The sequence below is a fragment of the Phyllostomus hastatus genome, unplaced genomic scaffold (genome assembly GCF_019186645.2).
Source record: "Phyllostomus hastatus isolate PE091 unplaced genomic scaffold, TTU_PhHast_1.1 phas_contig_471, whole genome shotgun sequence".
Lineage (NCBI taxonomy): Eukaryota > Metazoa > Chordata > Mammalia > Chiroptera > Phyllostomidae > Phyllostomus > Phyllostomus hastatus.
Window position 1 is genome coordinate 309,599 of NW_025333887.1, and position 19,301 is coordinate 328,899.

A 19,301-nucleotide genomic window follows, 5' to 3' on the forward strand; every position below is an offset into this window, starting at 1 on the left:
GCAACAATTCAATGCCAGCAAACGAACCCAAATGGCAGAACCTGGCACACAGGTAGAATCCCTCTTCTTTTTATTGTGGTAAAATATATACAATATAAAAGTTACCATCATAACCATTTTAACCAGTTCAGCAGCATTAAGTGAGTTCACAGTGTTGTGTAACCATCCTCACCATTCATCTCCAGAACTTTTGCATCTTCCCAAACTGAAGTCTATCCCCATTAGACACTAACTCCCCATGCCCCAGTCCCTGGCACCAACCATTCTATTTTCTTATGAGTTTGACTCCTCCATTGCCCTCGCAGAATGGAGTTGTATTTGTGCTTTTGTGACTGGCTTATTTCACTCAGCATAATGTCCTCAAGGTTCATCCATGTGGAAACATGTATCAGAATTTCCTACCTTTTTAAAACTGAATGACATTCTATAGTATGGATAGACACTTTTTTGTTAATCTGTTCATCCATCAATGGACACGTGGGTTGCTTCCATCTTTTCGCTACTGTGAGCATTGCTGCTGTAAACACAAGTGTATAAATATCTGAGTTTCTGCATTCAGTCCATTTGGGTATATATTCAGAGTTGGAATTATGGAATCAATATGGTAACGCTATGTTTACATTTTTGAGGAACTGCCAAACTGTTTACCACAGCACCTGCACCTTTTATATCCAACCACCCTCCCCCACCCACCCCTATTCCCACCAAGCAGTGCCCAAGGCTTACAGAGACTTCTTTAACCCAAACCCATTATTTTGCTCATTCATTTGCTCCATGAGTCATTCTGCCACTCATTCCTTCACTTACCAGGTGTCTTTGAGCACCCGTACAAGGGGACATCTGTGGTCTAGATGTGTCCCACCCCCTCTGCTTCACCAGCAGAGCCACAAAGTCAGCAATGGCCTGACACTTGCAAGTGACTACTGCAGTGATGGCTCCTAGACTCCCCGTGTCCCATTTCCATGTATTTCTATTTCTCCACTCTGCACTTTACCCTTTTAGACTTGGCAGTGCCAGAGGATGCATTTTCCAGGGAAGGTGCCAAGAAAGGAGAAAAATGGCTTCTCAGTTCCCTCCCTACCACCAGAACCTACACTTCTAAAAAAGCAAAAGGATAAATAGCTGCAAACAGCAAACAAATAACAAAGAGCTCTTGCTTCTTCATTGATATGCAAGTCCAACTCAAACCATAAAGCTATGTAAGTCTTCATTAGGCCAAATGCCAGATAGCACCTTATGGAGAGGATTGTGCTCCCTCAAAAGAATGGTTCACTTGTGTCTGTGGATTCTCTTTCCCACTGATTCACAGTATCAAATATGACATGGGGGAAAATTGGTACTTAGCCAAATTGATGGCTTGGAGCGAGGAAACATTATAACACTCATCCATCCACAAAGCCTACACCATCTTCATCACCCAGGGACACCTTGGGAGCAAGGGTGCATACTGGTACTCTGGGGAAGGCCACGCAGGAGTTTCCTGGTGCTGCTGTAACAAAGTTCCACAAACTGGGGGACTTCAAACAACAAACATTTATCCTGCCACAGCTCTGGAAGCCTGAAGTCTGAAAGCAAGGAGTAAACAGGGCCACACTTCCTCCAAGGCTCTGAGGAAGGGAACTTCCTTGTCTCTTCCAGCTTCAGCTGGTGGCTGGCAATCTTTGGCTCATGGCCACATCACCAGTCCCTGTCTCTGTTGTCACACAGTCTTTTCCTTCTGTGCATGTCTCTTCTAAGGACACCAGTCATGTTGCATTAGGGCCCCCTACTCCTGAAGGATCTCATATCACCTTGACAACATCTGCAAAGATTGTATTTCCAAATAAGGACCTGTTCTCAGGGGATTGGGATGTGAACCTTTTCTGGGGACACCATTCACTCCATCACAGCTAAAAAGGAAGAGATGGGCCAAGTTTCTCATAGGACCTGGTTTTCCCTCCTCCTTCTACCAGGTTGACATATTGAGTAAGACTCAGCCATTTGTCACTTTATAGTGATTAAGATGTGCTCTAGCCCTGGCTGGCATGGCTCCATGGATTGAGCATCATTCTGCATAGTGAAAGCTCACCAGTTCCACTCCCAGTCAGGGCACATGCCTGGGTTGCAGGCCAGGTCCCAGGTTGGTGGTATGAGAGAGGCAACCACACAGTAATGTTTCTCTCCCTCTCTTCCTCCCTCCCTTCCCCTCTCTAAAACATAAATAAAATCTTTTTTCAAAATCTCTTTAAAGCTCTTTTTTTTAAAACTGCTATAGACTAAAAAGCTCCTAGAAGCTTCAGGTTCTAGAAAATCTTCTTGATCTGCCCATGGCTGACCTTTTTGAACTTACAATAAAGGAGATGGGAGGCTGTATATCCTCAATCCCCATTATGTGTTTTACAAAAGCCTGTTATAGGAAGCCAAAAAGAACAACAAAAAATAGCCACCTTGTACCACTGACTTTAATTTAGATTCTATGGCCGAGTGTCCTTACAAAGCAGGGCTGGCAGGTCACATATTCCCAGACAGTATCACATACATCCCAATGCCTTCCCTTCTTCTCTATTCCAATGACAACACACTGAAGGTGTGACTTCCAGCAAAACACAGTGGCAAACACTGAGATGACAGGCCCAGAGGCTAGTACACAAAGCCAGCAAGTCCCCAGTAGAATGTGACAGGTATACATGCAGGTCAAGGGATTTTCATTTCTTGGTTTTTTTTCTTCTCTTTGCTTTCTCTCCCCCACCCCTTTTTTACTACAGGATTTCAAAATAACAATTACAGTCTGAGATGATTTGGTCCAACCTGCTCAATTTATAAAGTGGGAAACTGGGTCCCCTAGAGAGAAGGCCACTCACCTGGTATTCGGTCATCAGAAAAGGAAAGCTAACCCCACAAACTCTCCACAGAGACTGCATTAGCCTGTCACCCAGAGCTTTGCAGGCCGTGCTTTCCGGGTTCGGTATGGCAGCTGTCAGTGGGGAGTAGTGATGCTCACTGAATTCTTAGAGAGCTTTATCCAACCATCCCCACTTGGTTCTGATCTGTCCCAGGGCAGGGTGTGGGGAGGGGACAAACTGGAATGGGCAGAGTTGGAGAGCCCTCCCACCCAGACCCGGGGGTTCTGCCTTCTGAGGATTAAGAACTTGGCTTCCTGTCAACTGCATGGGAGTTGGCGGCTGAACCTAAGGAGATCCAAAGAAATGGATGCTTCTATAGGAGTCTGTGACCTTGTCAGGGCAGAGGCAACAGAGAATTCAAAAGTGAAACACCCATCTCTTAGGTCCATTCGAATCAATGGTAAGTGCTGGCCAAGAGCAGTGCCCTGTCAACACAACATAGACAAGGCTTGGGGGTGCGGGGGCCCAGCTTGCAAGGAAGAAGGGTATGACACAGGCAAGGTGCCTTTTAAACAGCAGAAGGCAGACAGGACTGGCAAACGCACTGAAGCTGTCCTCAGAGGCCTGCTGGGCTGGGCCCCTCACCTTGGGTCCTGAACCTGGGCGCTGACCCTGTCCTCAAAGGGCTCCTGATTAAGCTGGGTGTACAGATGTGAAAAGGACACAATGAAAAGGGGGACATTTACTTGGATCCCTCACCCTGAAGATAAATAGCACACTTTGTAACCTCGAGCAAGCCGCACTGCCTGACTTGTTATGAGTGTGACCCCTTCCTGTGCCCCCAACCAGGGATGAGTGCTCTGAAGCACCCCCATGGACTCTGGGTGTTCCAGCCATCCCCCACCACAGTGGCTGCCACAGGGCATGGCAGCCAGTGTTCACCGCCCATATCCCCTGGTAACAACCTCCCAAATGAAGTGCTTGGGACAGTCCCCTAGACCATATGCCATCATGTGTTAACAGGATGGTCCCACTAGTGTGCGTTGCGCCCAGTGGGGGTTCGCAGGGAGAAGAACCCAGGCTGGTCTGTTTCTCTGATGCACCCAAGAGCAGTCCTTCACAAAGTGCCTTTTGAGTGGGAGTTGGGGACAGCGGTTCCATGGCTCTGAGATTCTCTACATTTCCCATTCAGACTCAGTACCTCAACACTAAACATTTATTACTTCTGCCCTGGCCAGGTGGCTCAGTTGGTCAGAGTGTTGTCTGCATGTGCCAAGGTTGTGGCTTCCATCCACAGTCAGGACACATACAAAAGTCCACCAATGAGCTGGTGGAACAACAAATTGATCTCTCTCCCCACTGCCAATCAATAAATAAAATGTTTTTTTTTAAATGTATTACTTCCTAATTACATTTTGGTCACATCTGTTTTTTGAATCCACACAATAATCCCTAACCCCCCTTTCCAAAATGTATGTTCTCTCTCACCCGGGCAGGATGGTTGCCAAGCCCTGCAAATGTCCCAGTGGTGGAGCAGTGATGATACGTGAGCTCCTTTAGAAGACACCAGCATGACATGGGCACATGCTGTGCCATCAGGCCCTTAAGAAGCAATGGAGGACCTTCCCCAGAAACACCTCGGGAGCACGAGGTGCAATCCCATGTGGACAGCAGAGCATGGAAGGAGAAACCGAGTCTGGGCAGCACCCATAAACACCCCAGGGCAGCACTGGCTACAAAGCAAAGCCAGGGTGTCTCCATTGATTTGTATCATTTTTTATTAAACAAAATAAAACTTCATCTATTTATACTTTCTATAAATCTGGCCTTAAAAAAATATCCCCCAAAGTACAGTGTCATCCGTTCTTTGATGTTCCTTCCAATGATTCCAAATTTCGATGGCAGTCTGCATCCTCTCAAAGGACAAAGGCAGACACGGACGCCTCGGAGCCTCCCCACCCAGCACATGCCTGCCTGCTAGGGGTGTAGCTCCCGTCACTGTCGGGACCGTGGCTGCCGGGGACAGTCATGGCATTAGACTCAAGGTGGCAGCATGCCATCACCTTCACCAGCCCATCTGCAGCAGCACGAAACCAGTTCTCCCAACCAGTCCTCTGGGGACTGGCCATCATGGCGATGTGGTGGCGCTGTCCCCTGGCAACTGAGCACCCCAGGCTTCTCTTTGGGCAGCCTACACCTGGACCTTAGGGGATCTCTGTGTCCATTGTATAAATCTGAATGAGATCGCACACAATGTTATCAATGGTTGGCTTGGTGAGGTCATCACTGAACACCTAGAAAGGAGAAGGAAACAGGTTCCGATTAGACTCCCTCTGTGTCACACAAGGCTCCCGCCACTAAGTGCAGAGTCACACTGCATGGGGGGGGGGGGGCATGAGGACTTCACTATTGGAAATGATGATGGCTCTCTGCAACGCCAGTTCAGTTCCAGCCTGCCAAGGTCGATCACAAAGAAGACAACATCCCAGATGGAAGAGGCCTTGGGTGGCCTCTCCCACACAAGAGATCTGGGCCAAGATCACTTTGTGAGATCACTCCCACACAAAGTGATCTGGGTCACTGACCCAGATCATCTGACCCAGACAGGACAGGAGACTTGCCTTGAGTTACCCAGGAAGTTGGTAATAGAGGTGGGCCAAGAGCATGGGCTCCTGCCTCCCCTACAACCTCCACCCAGCCTCTGTCAACTTAGAGATCTCTGGGGATCTTGGGAGAGAAAGGGACAAGAATCTACTTCAAGAAATAAGAAACAAACAGGCTAGATCACCTGGACCCCACCCCACCCTAGGCTGGCCCGTGGGGAACCTGTGGACCTGGCTCTATAGCCTGGACAAAACATCCTCTTAACTGTGCCAGAGAGATTACAAACTTATGAGTCCCCAGGGGCCCAAACCAAGAGTGGTGTGCAGCTCAGGGCTGACCCTGAATGTTCCCAAGGAAGGTCTGGCCCTTGCCTGGCTCCTGGGAGGGGCGCTCTAGGCACCCGGCACAAGGGCCCTGGCAGGTGGTCTGTGCCGACAGACTGCTTTCTGCTGGGGGCTTGGACAGAACATATCAGCTTGACCTTCAGGGGCTGGAGACTGAGTGGCCGCTCTAGGCCTGCAGGACCGACTCCCAGTAAAGTCCCTGGGCACCACTGCTCAGGGGGGCTGCCCTGTTGGCAGCCCTCCATGCATGTTGTCACACATCACTGCTGAGAGACACTGCTGTCTGCATGACTCCACTGGTGGGGGACCTGGAAGCTTGCTCCTGGTCTCTCCTGGACCCACCCTACATATACACCTTTCACTGTCATTAACCGTAACAACCATTGCCACACATATAACGGCTTTTCTGTGAGTCCTCCTAGCCAAGCATTGAGCCTGGGGGTGTTGTTGGGGGCCCCTGATGACATGGGAAGTGAAAAGCAAGCAACACAAAGAGCTCTTGGTTGGATGCTGTGCCCCCTCTGAGCCAGAGTGTTGCTGCCTAGGGAAACAGGGTGCCATGAGGGTCAGGCCTGGGGCTGAGCCAGGACAAAAACTGGACTTGAACCATAGGACCCTCCACAGGCTAGCACCTCAGGTGGGAAACAGTGACATGAACACCCCCTGAGCCCTGGCTCAGGAAGGTTGCCCATCTCACCCTGGGCTCCGGTTGGAAAACAAATACCTCAGAAATATGGGCTTGTCTGTATCCACTACGTGTGTGCTCCTGGAGACCCAAACCAAGAAGTGACCATTAAAAAGTGGTTCGGGCCAAAAACTGCAATCAACCCAGGTGTTGCTCTGTGTACGGCTGGACAAACACAACGTGGTCCATCCAGACCATGGAATAGTATTCAGCGTTAAAGAGGACAGAAGCTGACACACTCTACAACATGCTACTGATTTAGAGGCGGTGCCTCATAGACCCAGAGGCTCAACAGGGCTTGGTGCAAAGGCCTGCCATGAGTTCAAAAGGTGTCTGGATTCTGGATGCCCCCAGTGCCAAAGGCCCAGAGCCATCCAGAAAAGGCAAAGAGCTGCATGAATGTGAGCACGCCACCCCCAAAGAAGCTCTTCTTCCCAGGTGTGAGAAGTACTGGTTAAGTCGGTGGTGCCTGGAAAACAAGCTCATGGTGGCACTGCTTCCTGGCACTGTGATCTCGTAAGGGATGAGAGTGTGAAGCAGAGACAATACAGTGGCACCCCATGAAGTTCAGGAGCAGGTGAAGAGAAGGCAGACACAGAGGACAGCTGTCAGGGACAATGGGAAACCAATGACAACACTGCGGATCGAAGCACCCAAGGGACTGGGGCCACCATGCCCATCAGATGCCCTCGGAGAGCAGGGCCAGGAAGTGGCAGCTCCAACAGAGCAGGGGCACTGCAGGCACATGATCTGGAACTCCCTGAGAAGCCCCAGCATGGAGCAATAATTTCTGTCTACACAGATGCCCCTTCATCCCCATGCTGCTGGGGGATTCATGTGGCCCAAGACCCGGGCATGGATGCATTTGTTCACATATATGAGCACCTACTACACGCCAGGTGTAGGCACTGGGCATGGGGCAGTTGATCAAGCAGACAAGACCCCTGGCCTCCAGGTGCTTAGAGTTTGGCGAGTGGGGAGCGGTGGGGATTGGACAGACAATAAAGGCCAGCACAGCAAAAGGCAGGAAAGGCTGTGCTCTCCCATGGAGGGCAAGCAGACTGGAGGAGGGAGTGTCAGGAAAGGCGGAGGCACCACTTAAGCTAAGAGCTGCAGAAGGGGAGAGGGAGCAAGGGGCACATTCCCTTCAGGGAAAAAAATGACACATTTAGAAGATTTCTGGTCACTGTGAGTTTGTGGAGGAGCAGGGATGTACCAAAAGAAGAGACCTTCAGCTACCTGAAATTCTGCTTACCATAGAACCTCATCCTAGGAAAAGGCTAGGCAATAACGTTTCATGAAGAAAGGAATGGCAAACTTCGAGTATGGGAAAGAAAAAACAAAATGATCTCGAAATCCCATTTTGAAACAATGGGACTACTCAGGGAAAATCTGACAAGACTGCAGAAGTCCTTGAGCACAGCCCTTCTGATGGACAGATTTCAACTCAGTATCTATAAACTGCACTTTGCATTCTGTAGGTCTAGGGGAGACAGGAATTTATCAATTGTCAACCTCATCTCTCTCTACCTACCTATCGTCTACCTAATCTATTCATCCACCCATCCATTTATCATCGATCTACCTACCTATCATCTAATATATTCATTCATCCATCTTCTCTCTACTTACCTACCTACCTACCTACCTATCTCTACCATCTATGTACTATCTATCCTGCACTCATCTTTTTAGAGCACCCCCTCTACTTCTTGCATGAAGCCAGGTTTATTAATCTCTGAACTATAACAAGCTCCCACTCGATTCAATAAAAGTGTTTGTCTGAGCTCAGCAGTTCTCAGCTGGGAGGGGACCCCTACTCTGGGACACACGGCAATATCAAGAGACATGTTTGGTTGTCATGACTATCAGGGAAGCTGCCCCTGGCTCTGAGTGGGTGGACTGATGCTGCTCCACACTCTACACTGTGCAGGATGCCCCACCGCAGAGAATGACCCAGCCCCAAGTGTCCACAATGCCAAGGGGGAGAATCTCTGCCTTAGACTTAGAAATTACAGGGTATTTTCAAGCTTCGATATTCCCAGGTAGCCCTCACCTCTCTTACGGTTAATTACTAGAAAGCAACATGAACACCCAGGTACAGAGACTTGTGAAGGTCCTTAGGCAAAGGAAGGGGACACATGCCAGTGTACTGAGCATCACCTCACCTGCCACCACGGCTTCTCGGCCTCCGCCTCGGCGGGCACCTCAACCCCATACACCTGCAGGGCCAGATGGAGCACTGCCACAGCTATGTGCTGAGCCCGGAACCGAAGGCACAGCCCGCCATGGTAGCTGTCCCGCAGCAGGGCCCAGGCAGTGACAGAGATAGGGGTCCGCTGCCAGCTGTAACGATTCAGCCAGTTCTTGAGGGAAATCAGGTAGTGGAGCAGGTACTGCAAAGACAAGCCAGTCAGCCAGTTGGCTTTTGGGGCTCTGGCCCCTAGTCACCCGCCTCCTCACTGTGAGGCACCGTGGTTCCTCTCTGCCTGCCAGCCACTCTCCCATAAGCTGTCTTGATGTATATAAAACAGAATTTGAATCCAGTTACCTCCTGTTCAAACTCTCTAATGGTGCCCTGTATCACCTAGAAAAAAGCCCCAGCACCTTCCACTGGTACCCAAGCCCAGCTTCCCTCTCAGCCTCATCGCCCACACCCCACTCCCCTTCGCTGTGTTTGATGGACCAGGTTTGCTCCTCCTCAGGGCTCTGGCACTCACACCCTCTGCCTGAAATCCCCACTCCTTCCCCAATCCCTACGTGTCCACCCACTCTTGTCCTCCAGGCCCTGCTCCTGATCCCCACCTGGGCCACTCTTGATGGCCATCCCCGTGGAAATCCCCCTCCACCACATGGTCCTGCACTGGCCACTGTCAGCAATCACTCTGCCCCTCCCCAAACATAAGCTCCAGGAACAGCATCTTTATCTGAAGAACAGAACACAGTGCCATATGCCCAGGCTGAGGCTGGGGGCCAGCCAGTGCTAGGGTGCCTGCTTTCAGAGACAGGTGACTGCATTTTGCAATAGCACTGATGGCTGTAAACACTTCACAAATGACCTTCCAGCTCAGCTGTCTGTCTGGGAAGACAGCTGCTTTGTGTGAATCTCCTGATCAACTGAATACACTAGAAAGCCTACTTGACAGGTGTGAACACTCATGCATGGGGCTCTAGCACCTGTGGAGGAGGGGGACTCACCCTCTGCTTTACTGCCCTAAGCCCTACGGAAGGGAAAGGTCACTGGGCCCCACTCCCGGTGTGTGCTGTCCTTCCCCAGACTCTGCTCTGTGACTGCCCCACAGAGCCTGCCTTGCCCCTGCATCAAGCCAGCACAGGAACACACAACTGTTTTAAAATCACCTTCGAAATCTCTGCCAGGGGTTTCTGGGAGCACGTCAGTGGTTTGGAAGGGGTGACATTATGAAAAGGGCAACACAAGGGGCCCCTGCAGTGATGGAGTTGTTTTATAGTTAACTGAGATGCCACCATGGCACACAAGTCTTAAAATTATTTCATACGGCACGAGCGCAGTACAAGTCATGCCCAAGCACTCCAGGAACCAGAGACACTGTAGCCAAGCTGCACCCCAGCAGCTACACTGTATCAACTTTACAAAATGTTTCCATTCCTGGAGACTGGGCAAAGTCTTTATCTTAAACGGGATGTCTTTGTTACTTTCCCTAAGTGCTTGTACATCTACACTTGCCTCAATGAAAATTCAATTAAAAAGAAATAATAATCCTGGCAGAGAGCTTTATAAACTACCCCCACCCCCACAGGCCACAATTTCCAAGTGTCTTAAGGGTTTAATGGGTTCCTTTTGTGGCTGTGTGAGACAGCGCTTCTGTTGGGACTTACGTGTTCCTTCCTAGCAGTCAAAAGTGTGCTATTTAACTCGAGTGACCTGGCTTTTCTCATGGGTTTCTAATTCTAAGCAAAACTGAACTGGATGAGAGCTCCGAGACAGAGCAGCAACTCTCAGGGACAGAAACTGGCAGGTCAGGAAACCAGCCGTGTTTCCCCATGGCTCACTGAGCACAGAATCTATGTGGGTCACAGGATCTGCAAGGGCTTCAGGGGGTCACATGGATCCTGACCTGTGGCCACAGCTGAGCAGGCAGAAAGGCAGAACCTGAGAAAACTCCTAGAGTGGGACAAGAGAGGCCACCTGAGCCAGTCACTGTGTGCCACCTGGTTGCCCAGCTGTAACCCTGCTCTTCCTATGTCCCCCATGTGCTCTCAAAGATTAGATGGAGGCACTTTTGGTATAAAGGACAAAGAGGTCCATACCTTGTGTGGGTGCTGAAAGGAGACTTGGAAACGCAGCACCCTCAGCACAAGGAGCTCACACTGCACGATGCTATCCCGGAGCACCCAGAACCGGGAGTCCAGCTCCAAGGGTTCGCTGCCTGGGTGGAAGTACCTGCGCAGAGAAATGGCAATGCTCACAGCAGCCAGAGAGGTGGCCCTGAGGAGCTCCTGAAGTCACCTGATGTCAAGATATAAACCCCAATGTCCTTCTGCCATACAATTAACATAGTGTCATTCTACTTCTTAAAAAGTCCTCACCAAGGATATGTTCGTTGATTTTAGAAAGGGGGGGAGAGGAAGAGAGAGGGAGTGGGGAGAGGAAGAGAGAGGGAGGGGGGAGAGGAAGAGAGAGGGAGGGGGGAGAGGGAGGGAGGCGGTATGGAAGAGAGGGAGAGGGAGAGGGAGAGGGAGAGTGGGGAGGGGCAGAGAGCGAGCAAGTGAGCGAGCGAGTGTGTGGGAGAAACACCGATTGGCTGCCTCCCTTTCCTCCCTTTCGTATACACCCTTTGGCCCCCTCTGACCCGGGATCAAGCCTGCAACCATTTGGTGTACAGGACAACACTCCAACCAAGTGAGCCATCCAGCCAGGGCTCTACTTGTGTTTTTACAAACCATTCTTCATCTATATGTCTGTCTAATGTACAGGATAAAAATAATAACTGACATTAATAACTGACAGAGCAAAGAAGCCAACTTCTAGTTTTAGTCCCTTATCACTCAGCAAGACAGTGTAAAGACAGGCTCTTTGCAATTCCTCCAGAGGAAGTGGAGGCTCTGGCAGGCCGAGTCAGCTGTGTTTCCTGTTACAGCCAGCCTGGCATCGGGGACAGTTTTTAGCACCTGGGATGGCAATGCCCAGGGTTCTCGCTCTGGGCACAAGGAAGGTCTTCACACATCATAGGGATGATGTGTTCAGGAGAGTAAATGTATTTCAGCTTAGAATTTCCCAAACTGTCTTTCCTTCTTTCCAGGTCATTCTGTCCTTTTTTTACACCATACATGTCTGCAACACTCTCGCATATGCAGGATCACCAACCAAGATGTACAAAAACAGAATTCACACTCAAGTAATCAAAACTCTGCTGATGACTCATCCTTCCTAGCTCATTACTAGTTTTCCAAGTCCCACAGAACCCCACCTGGGGCCCCATGTCCAATTAGCGATCCATACAATTTCCTCTCCTGTCAGTCCTCCCTGCTGCAGCCTTGGCAACTATGGGTGGACTCCAGCCACCCTCCCTCACTTCCCTCTCCTGTTTCACTCTTAGTCTTTTGAGGTACACCATGAACCTGTCATGCTTTTAGGGGGTGGGGAGTGCTTTCTATGTTACCTGTTTATTAAAAAAGAAACAGCGCAAAATAGTTTTCTTTGCTAATGATCAGAGTTCTTGGAAAGGCTATGACGCACCGTTAGTCAGTAACTTTCCATAAATCACTCTCCTGCAGGCCGCAACGCAGCGTGTCTGTCTGGCTGGACCCCTATACCCTTCCCCAACAGGAACACAGTTCCTTGGGCCCAGGGGTGCCACCCACTGACCACTGTGCCAACACCAGGGCCGGAGAAGCTCCTTAGCAACTCTCACTGGGTTTCTCTCACCATCTAAATAAGATGATGGCCAAGCTGGGTCCACCCCCTCCCCTATATGACAGGCTGAGCTGCAGGGCCCACAGAACCAAAATGGTGTATTCCATCCTGTCTAAGCCTCCAGACAAACCTTCTCCAACACATTTCTCCCAGCTCCCTCTACCCCAGCCACACACCCCTCCCTCCCAACACCATGATTCCAGGGACTTCTTCATATCCACCCCCTCCCCCACTCCATCTGGCCTTTGAGGCTCCCCATAATCTGGTCCAAGCTTCTTTCCCACAGATTCCTCCTTTCACGCTTCTGCTGCTAGTGCTTCCAGCCCTGGTTCAAGATCACCCAGGTGCTTCCTTCTAAGCTTGACTGCTGGCACCTGGAAGGCAGGGCACAGTGGGACCCTTCTCTGCCCTCCCATTCGGGTGGATACCAGGACATCTTCCCAAATGCCTAGGCCAGGAAGCTGTTACCTGTTGGACACATTGATGATGTCACGAGTACGCAGGTGTTGCTCTTCCACTTTTCCAGCCAAGTAAAGGGAAGACATGGCGATTAAGTAGGGGTCATAGGCATCCAGGTTGATCTCGCAGAAGAATTTATGGTAAATGGTACAGGCGGTGGCAATAGGAATGGACTGCATCCCTAGCTTGACACCTACCAAGAGAAAGTAGGCAAGAGATAACTCAACCCAGTACTCATCCCCTCCTAAATTTCCAGGGGACCTGCTGGGTTGGGCCCGAGGGTGCACACCTCTGCTCAGACAAGACCAAGAGCTTGCATCCTAGCCTGCAATGACTACTGGGTCTCTCACCAAGTCCCCTACCTGCCTGAGGGGGTTAGAGAAAGCCTTTTTAGACTCTAATGGGCTAACAAGCCCCTGTGGCTTGTGTGTTAAGTGCTTCAATAGCTCTGCAAATTCTCCTCTTCTACCCAGCCCCTGGGTCACACCCAAGCTCCAGGTCTGCAGACCCCACCAGGTGAAGTAAAGCTTTAGGCTACTGCTCAGTTAGCACCTGGCATCTCAGCTTCTGCACAGTATCTTGCAAAGGACCACACGCTGTTGTGTGCCTGCTTCCTGCTTAACAAGCATTTAACTACAGAGTGTCACTGCTCCTCGGCTCACCTAACTGAAATCCTGCCAAAATGACAGGAGCAAAAAAAGCCCTCTGAGCATCAAACAGATACCTCAAGTCCTGAGGTTACAGTTAAAGATTATACTCAGCACTGGTTTCCTAGTCTGCAGGTTAGAAAAGACAAGCAGAATACCTGCCAAAGGCAACTGCAGGCAAAGCAGGAGAAAAGCCCCAGCCAGGCCCCACAGAAGACTGACACACTGAAAAGTGAACAGAACTCAAAAACCAGAGGACAGTGGTTTGATTTAGGGGTTAAGGTCCATCCCCAACTCCATCCCTAGACAGATCCTAAGGAAATCACTGCAATGGGTCACAGAACCAAAACAAATTCACAATGACCAGGATTAACAAAATAAGATCAAATGACATCCAATAAACTGAAAAAAAGAAGGTGGAGAACAATCAACAATCATTAAGATCACCTTCAACATCATCCACCTAAGAAGGTATATTAGGCCCTGGCTGGTGTGGCTCAGTGGGTTGAGCACTGACCCTGCAAATCAAATGGTCGTCAGTTCGATTCCCTGGTTGCGGGCCAGGCCCTCAGCTGGGAGCATGCAAGAGGCAACTACACATTGATGTTTCTCTCCCTCTTTCTCCCTCCCTTCCCCTCTCTAAAAAAATAAATAAAATCTTTTTTTTAAAAAGGTGTATTAGTTCCCTAGGGCTACATTAACAATTTACCACAAATTTGGTGGCTTAAAACAACACGTTTTTTTCTCTCTCTCACAATCCTGCTGGCCAGAAATCCAAAGTGAGTCTTACAGGGCTAAGCTCAAGGTGCTTGGCAGGACTGGTTTCTTCTGGGGAGAATCTGTTTCCTTGCCCTTTCCAGCTTCTAGAGACACTTGCAGTCTTTAGCTCATGGCCCCTTCCTCTCTTGAAAGCCAGCAATGCAGCATCTTCCAAGTTTGCTTCCACCATCAAACGGCTTATCCTCTGCCCGTCCCTCTTCCTGCATCCCTCTTTGAGGATGGATGTAATTACCACATTTTGCCATATATAATGCACTCCCATGTGTAATGCGCACCCACGTTTTGGCCCAAACTTTCAGGATAAAAAATAACTTTTCTTTTAATTTTCTAATTCAATTATTTACTGATTTGTATTTACATACTTGATTGTTGTATTATAAAGGAATTTTAGCATTTATTTTTAAACATACTATGGCACAAGAAATTATATGTAACAAATAACTAAAAGAATTAAAGACATGTATATTGTTACAGAATTAGTACTACCCATGTATAATGCACATCCTTGTTTTTCCCTCAAATATTTGGGCAAAAAAGTGTGCATTATACACAGCAAAATACGGGTATACCAGGCCCACTGGAAAATCTAGGATAGTTCCCCCACAGCAAGATGCTTAAATCCATCTGTGAAATCTCTTGCTACATAAGGTAACAATCACAGGTTCCAAGGCTGAGAATGGGGACATCTCTAGAGGACCAGTATTCGGCCTAGCACAGAGGGCAAAAGTATGCACAGTAAGTTTTATAAAGAAGCCCCTCAAAAGTGATACCTAAAGAGCTTTTAGCATTCCAAGGTTTAAACTTCAGTTGTTACATCAAGAGTTCCTATGTGGGACCCCTCATTCCCACAGATATCAATAAGGTAGTATTGCTGCATCTGACCTCCCACAGTCTTATTCTATACAGCAAAGTCTCAAAGGGCAGCATGCTTCCCTGGTTTACATGGACCCTTGGAGCAGATGGATGGAGCATTTGAGGGGACACTACCATCCTTCCTGACACACTTCACAACTCTTCTTAGAAATATTATGATCCTGCATCATTTCCACAAACCCTCTGCTCCCCTTGACTTGATAGCAGACTCATCCAACCCCCTCTCCCTCAAAGTGCACACAAAGTAACAAAAAGTAACTAACTGTCCCTCAGTTAATTAAGATGAATGATGTTTTTACAGAAATCTGGTTGGTTTCATTTCCTGCCTTGGAACCAGGGGCGCCCAAAACCACTGTGAACACCCTGGCAGGGTTGAAAACGCTAGATGCACCCTGGGTCCTTGGTGTGACAGGACCTCTCCAACAAGGCTTATCCTGAACCTCACCAAGAGTGTGCTTCAAAAGCCTCTATGAACCCTGGCTGGTGTGCCCCAGTGGACTGAGCGCCAGCCTGCAGACCGAGAGGTCACTGGTTCGGTTCCCAGTTAGGGCACATGCCTGGGTTGTGGGTTCAGTCCCCATTTGGGGCACATGCAACCGATCGATGTTTCTCTCTCCCTCTCTTCCTGTCTCTCTAAAATAAAGAAAGAAAATCTTTTTTTTTCTTTAAAAAAAAAAAAACGTTCCACAAAACCAAGTGCCATACAGCGTCCCCATCCCCGTTGCTACAGATAGCTCTAGCAAAAGGCACGGTACACTCAACCCAGCTGCAGGCGCCCCGACTTGGCCACCTTTGTAGCTAGAGCCAGTTTCTTTCCATGCCGTCTATTTGGTCCTGAGCGCTGGATCATGAAATGACAATGCCCGCGTCTGCCTCGCAGCTCAAAGCCTAGTACACAGGGCGTGCGAGGGCAGAGGCCCCTTTCAGGCCCGGTTTCTTCCCTCTACCTAGCAGCGCCAGCTCCTCGTCCTTTAGGTCCCCTCGTCTGCGGAGCAGGGCCCCTCAACGCTGGCCGCAGCTCGCAGGCCCGGCCCCCCAAGAACTGGCCAGGGCCGCCTTCGTGAAAGTGCAGCACGCGGCCCTGGCCTCCGAGCCCCGTTTGCTCAGGGCCCGGTCTCTGCCCAGCCATGGTTACCTGCCTCCATGATGAACCTCGTTACACGGAAGTGCACCCTTGCCTCGGGAGCAGCCCACCCCAGGGCTCCCCGTGCCGCATCTCCCCCTCCATAGCAGTCCAGACCAATGCCCTCCATGGGACCCCGCCCGGAGGCCCCAGACCCCCCGGCCATAAGGACCAGAGTCCCCAGCACGCCGCGGCGGGCCCCGGAGGGGGGTCCTAGCGGCGGGCGCGGCCGCCCTGCCCCGCCCCGCCCGGCAGCCCCACCTGCCCCGCCCCGCCTTGGCCGGCCCGCGTTCCCGCCTCACTCGGCGGGGGGGGGGGTGAGCGCGCGGCTGCGCGCTGCCAGCCGGCGAGTTGTGCAGGAAGGCGCAAGCCCAGGCGCAGGCGCAGAGACCGATGCTGTCTGACGGCTCGCAAGCACCAGTTGCTGCCAACCACGCGCCTCAGAGGCTTATTCCGGGCAGGCAGAATACGCATGCTCCGACTCCAGGAGCCTTCTGTCTCATCCTGGGACACAGACTGTTCCGCTTTCAGACGCTTCATGCCCTTGGGAACTTCAAGCCCCGCACTCACGAGCTCTACCCACAGTTGCCCAGTCCCCGAAGACCACATACCCCACCTTAGGGAGCGGCGCGCCCTACCCCCGCCCCGCGCCCCGACAGCCGGAACCTACGGGGCCATTCCGCGAGGGCGCAGTGAGGCCATCCCCAGGCACCTGAGCTGGGGGTCCCACTAAGCTGTCTCAACGGGCTGGTGGCCCAGCGTAGTATATATAGGACGGGGAGAGTTGGCAGCATCTGCCAAGCCGTGGACGAAAGGCGCGCACAGGAGTTCATGCTGAGGCTTGGGCGCCTCCCAACAGGAGATGTCGTGTGGTTCAGCGTCAGTGTTCGTAAAACCCGAACCCAGGTTTGCTGTAGTGCCCAGAACACGCAGAAGAGCCCCGGAGGAACTGTTGTGCACAGAATGAGGGCATTAGGGGTGTTTGTCTCTGCATCCCTTGGGGATCTGGTTACTGCTCTCCTTTCCAGCCTGGTACAGAGTAGGAACTTAATAAATGTTTGCTGAATGAATATTCAACTCACAAAACTATCCCGCGTTTTATTAGTGTCTTGCACAAACAGGAAATTGTGCGTCAGGCATTAGGGATTTTTGTAGCCCAACAAAGGGACTCCCAAGGTCTCTGAGGTCATTCTGATACAGTTGAATAGGACTTGACACAGCTAGGAAGTTGAGAGGAAAATGCCACTGTTCTCAAGCCCTTCTACCCGGGTGAATGGACCCTAGTGAGGATCCCAAAGTCACCTTCCACCCACCCAGCCTTGATCCCCTTCCTCAGATCCCCACCACCACCCAGCTCCTCCCAGTCTTCTCTCCACATCAGCTAAGTTAGTTTCCTGTGGCTGCTGAAACAAATGACCACAAGGTGGGGGACTTACAACAGCTGGGATTTATTCTTTCCCAGTTCTGGAGACCAGAAGTCTGAAATCAGATGCCTGCAGAACCATGCTGCCGGAAAACAATAGGGGAAAACCCTTGCCTCTTCCAGCTTTTGGTGGCCCCTGGCATCCCCCTTGCCTTATGGCTGTACTACTCCCATATCTGCCTCCACCTTCACATAAGAACACTTACTGTATTGGAGACCCACCAGGGTAATCCAAGATGACCTCATCTGCAGATCCTTAAATTCATCACATCTGAAAAGACCCTTTTGCCAAATAAGGTCACATTCACAGGTTCCAGGGATTAGAACGTGGACACACCTTCAGGGGCACTACTATTTAGCCCACAAGATCAGCCACCAGAGTAAGCTTACTAAAATGTGAGGCTGAATGGGCCCTGTCCTGCCTAACACCTTCCTGGGCCCCTTCACCTCAGGAGAAAGCTTGAGGCCTTGGCCTGACATGTCAGTCCTTGTGGAGTTGCCCTGTCAAACGGCCAACCTCAGGTCTCACCATTTTGACACTCATGGCAGGACCTAGGGTATCTGCCTGAAGATAAATGGACTCCCAGCTCAGGGTCTTTGCACGTGCTCCACCCAGTGAAGGGATTACTGCCTCACATCCCTCTCTCTAGCTCCCTCTGTCTGAGGCAAAGCTCAGGCCCTCTGGGCTGAGTCCATGCATGTGAGCGCATGAAACCTGTGTGTGCATGTGTGGAAGGGCTCAGGACCCCCAGCTCCTGTTCTGCTGGCCTCTGTTATGCCTTGAGCACTCTGTCACTGGTAGCTTTCCGTGGTATCTGTCCCCAGTATCTGTCCCTGGGCCAGGAGCAGTGCTGAGGCAGGAGATAGTCACAAGGGAGGAAACTCTGGAGGTGCCCCAGGGCTACGACAAAGGACACAGATACAGGACAAGGACCCTATTCTAAGACCTGTTATTTCTGCTTTCTGGAAAAGCACTCAATCATGGTGAATCATGAGTGTACCTACGTGACCCCTGCTTCAGTATAATAGCATCATAATAAATTAACATTGTGGGACCCCCTTCTCCAGTGGCCAATCAAGAAAAATCATGGGAGACCACATGATCTTTAAAGTAATATAACTACTTGTACATGTACAATAAAACCCTACCAAAACTAGCCAGGAATTATCCACCCTATAAGAATAGAAACCCTCCAGCCACTGAGGGTCAGTCTCTGCTCACAGTTGATCCATTCTCATGTTCTATGGAGTGCACTATTACTTAATCTATCTGCTCTCTCTCTCTTTCTGCTATAAACTCTCTGTGTGTTCAGTTCAATTCTTTGTCCATGATCACCAAGAACATGATTACTGTGCCCACCTGTGACAGTTTCAGCATCTTCCCAGCCTGATGCTGAAACTCAGAGAGCCTGAATCACCCACCTAAAGGAGCTGTGGGTCTTGGAGGATCGGGCTGCTGCCTCCTAGCTTCCCACATCCATGCACACTCCACATGCTCTCCATGCAGTCACACACAAACATATGTGTGCACGCACATCAGGCACTCCCACCACTGACATAGAGGTGTACGTGTGTACACACATGCACACGCCCAAATTGTATCCCCCTTTCCTCTGGCCCCTGCCTGTCACCTCCTCACCCATTG

General features: G+C 50.5%; 1 protein-coding gene across 1 annotated transcript; it reads right to left on the reverse strand.

Moving 5' to 3' along the window:
* Positions 1-4,582: 4,582 nt before the first annotated feature.
* Positions 4,583-16,471, reverse strand: CCNQ (cyclin Q). The gene is made up of 5 exons (XM_045845434.1): positions 16,246-16,471; positions 12,820-13,003; positions 10,746-10,878; positions 8,624-8,851; positions 4,583-5,116 (listed from the first exon to the last, which is right to left on the reverse strand). Exons 1-5 carry the CDS (start codon positions 16,397-16,399, stop codon positions 5,027-5,029), a joined length of 789 nt encoding a protein of 262 aa, XP_045701390.1. The 5' UTR covers positions 16,400-16,471; the 3' UTR covers positions 4,583-5,026.
* Between the last annotated feature and the right edge of the window lie 2,830 nt (positions 16,472-19,301).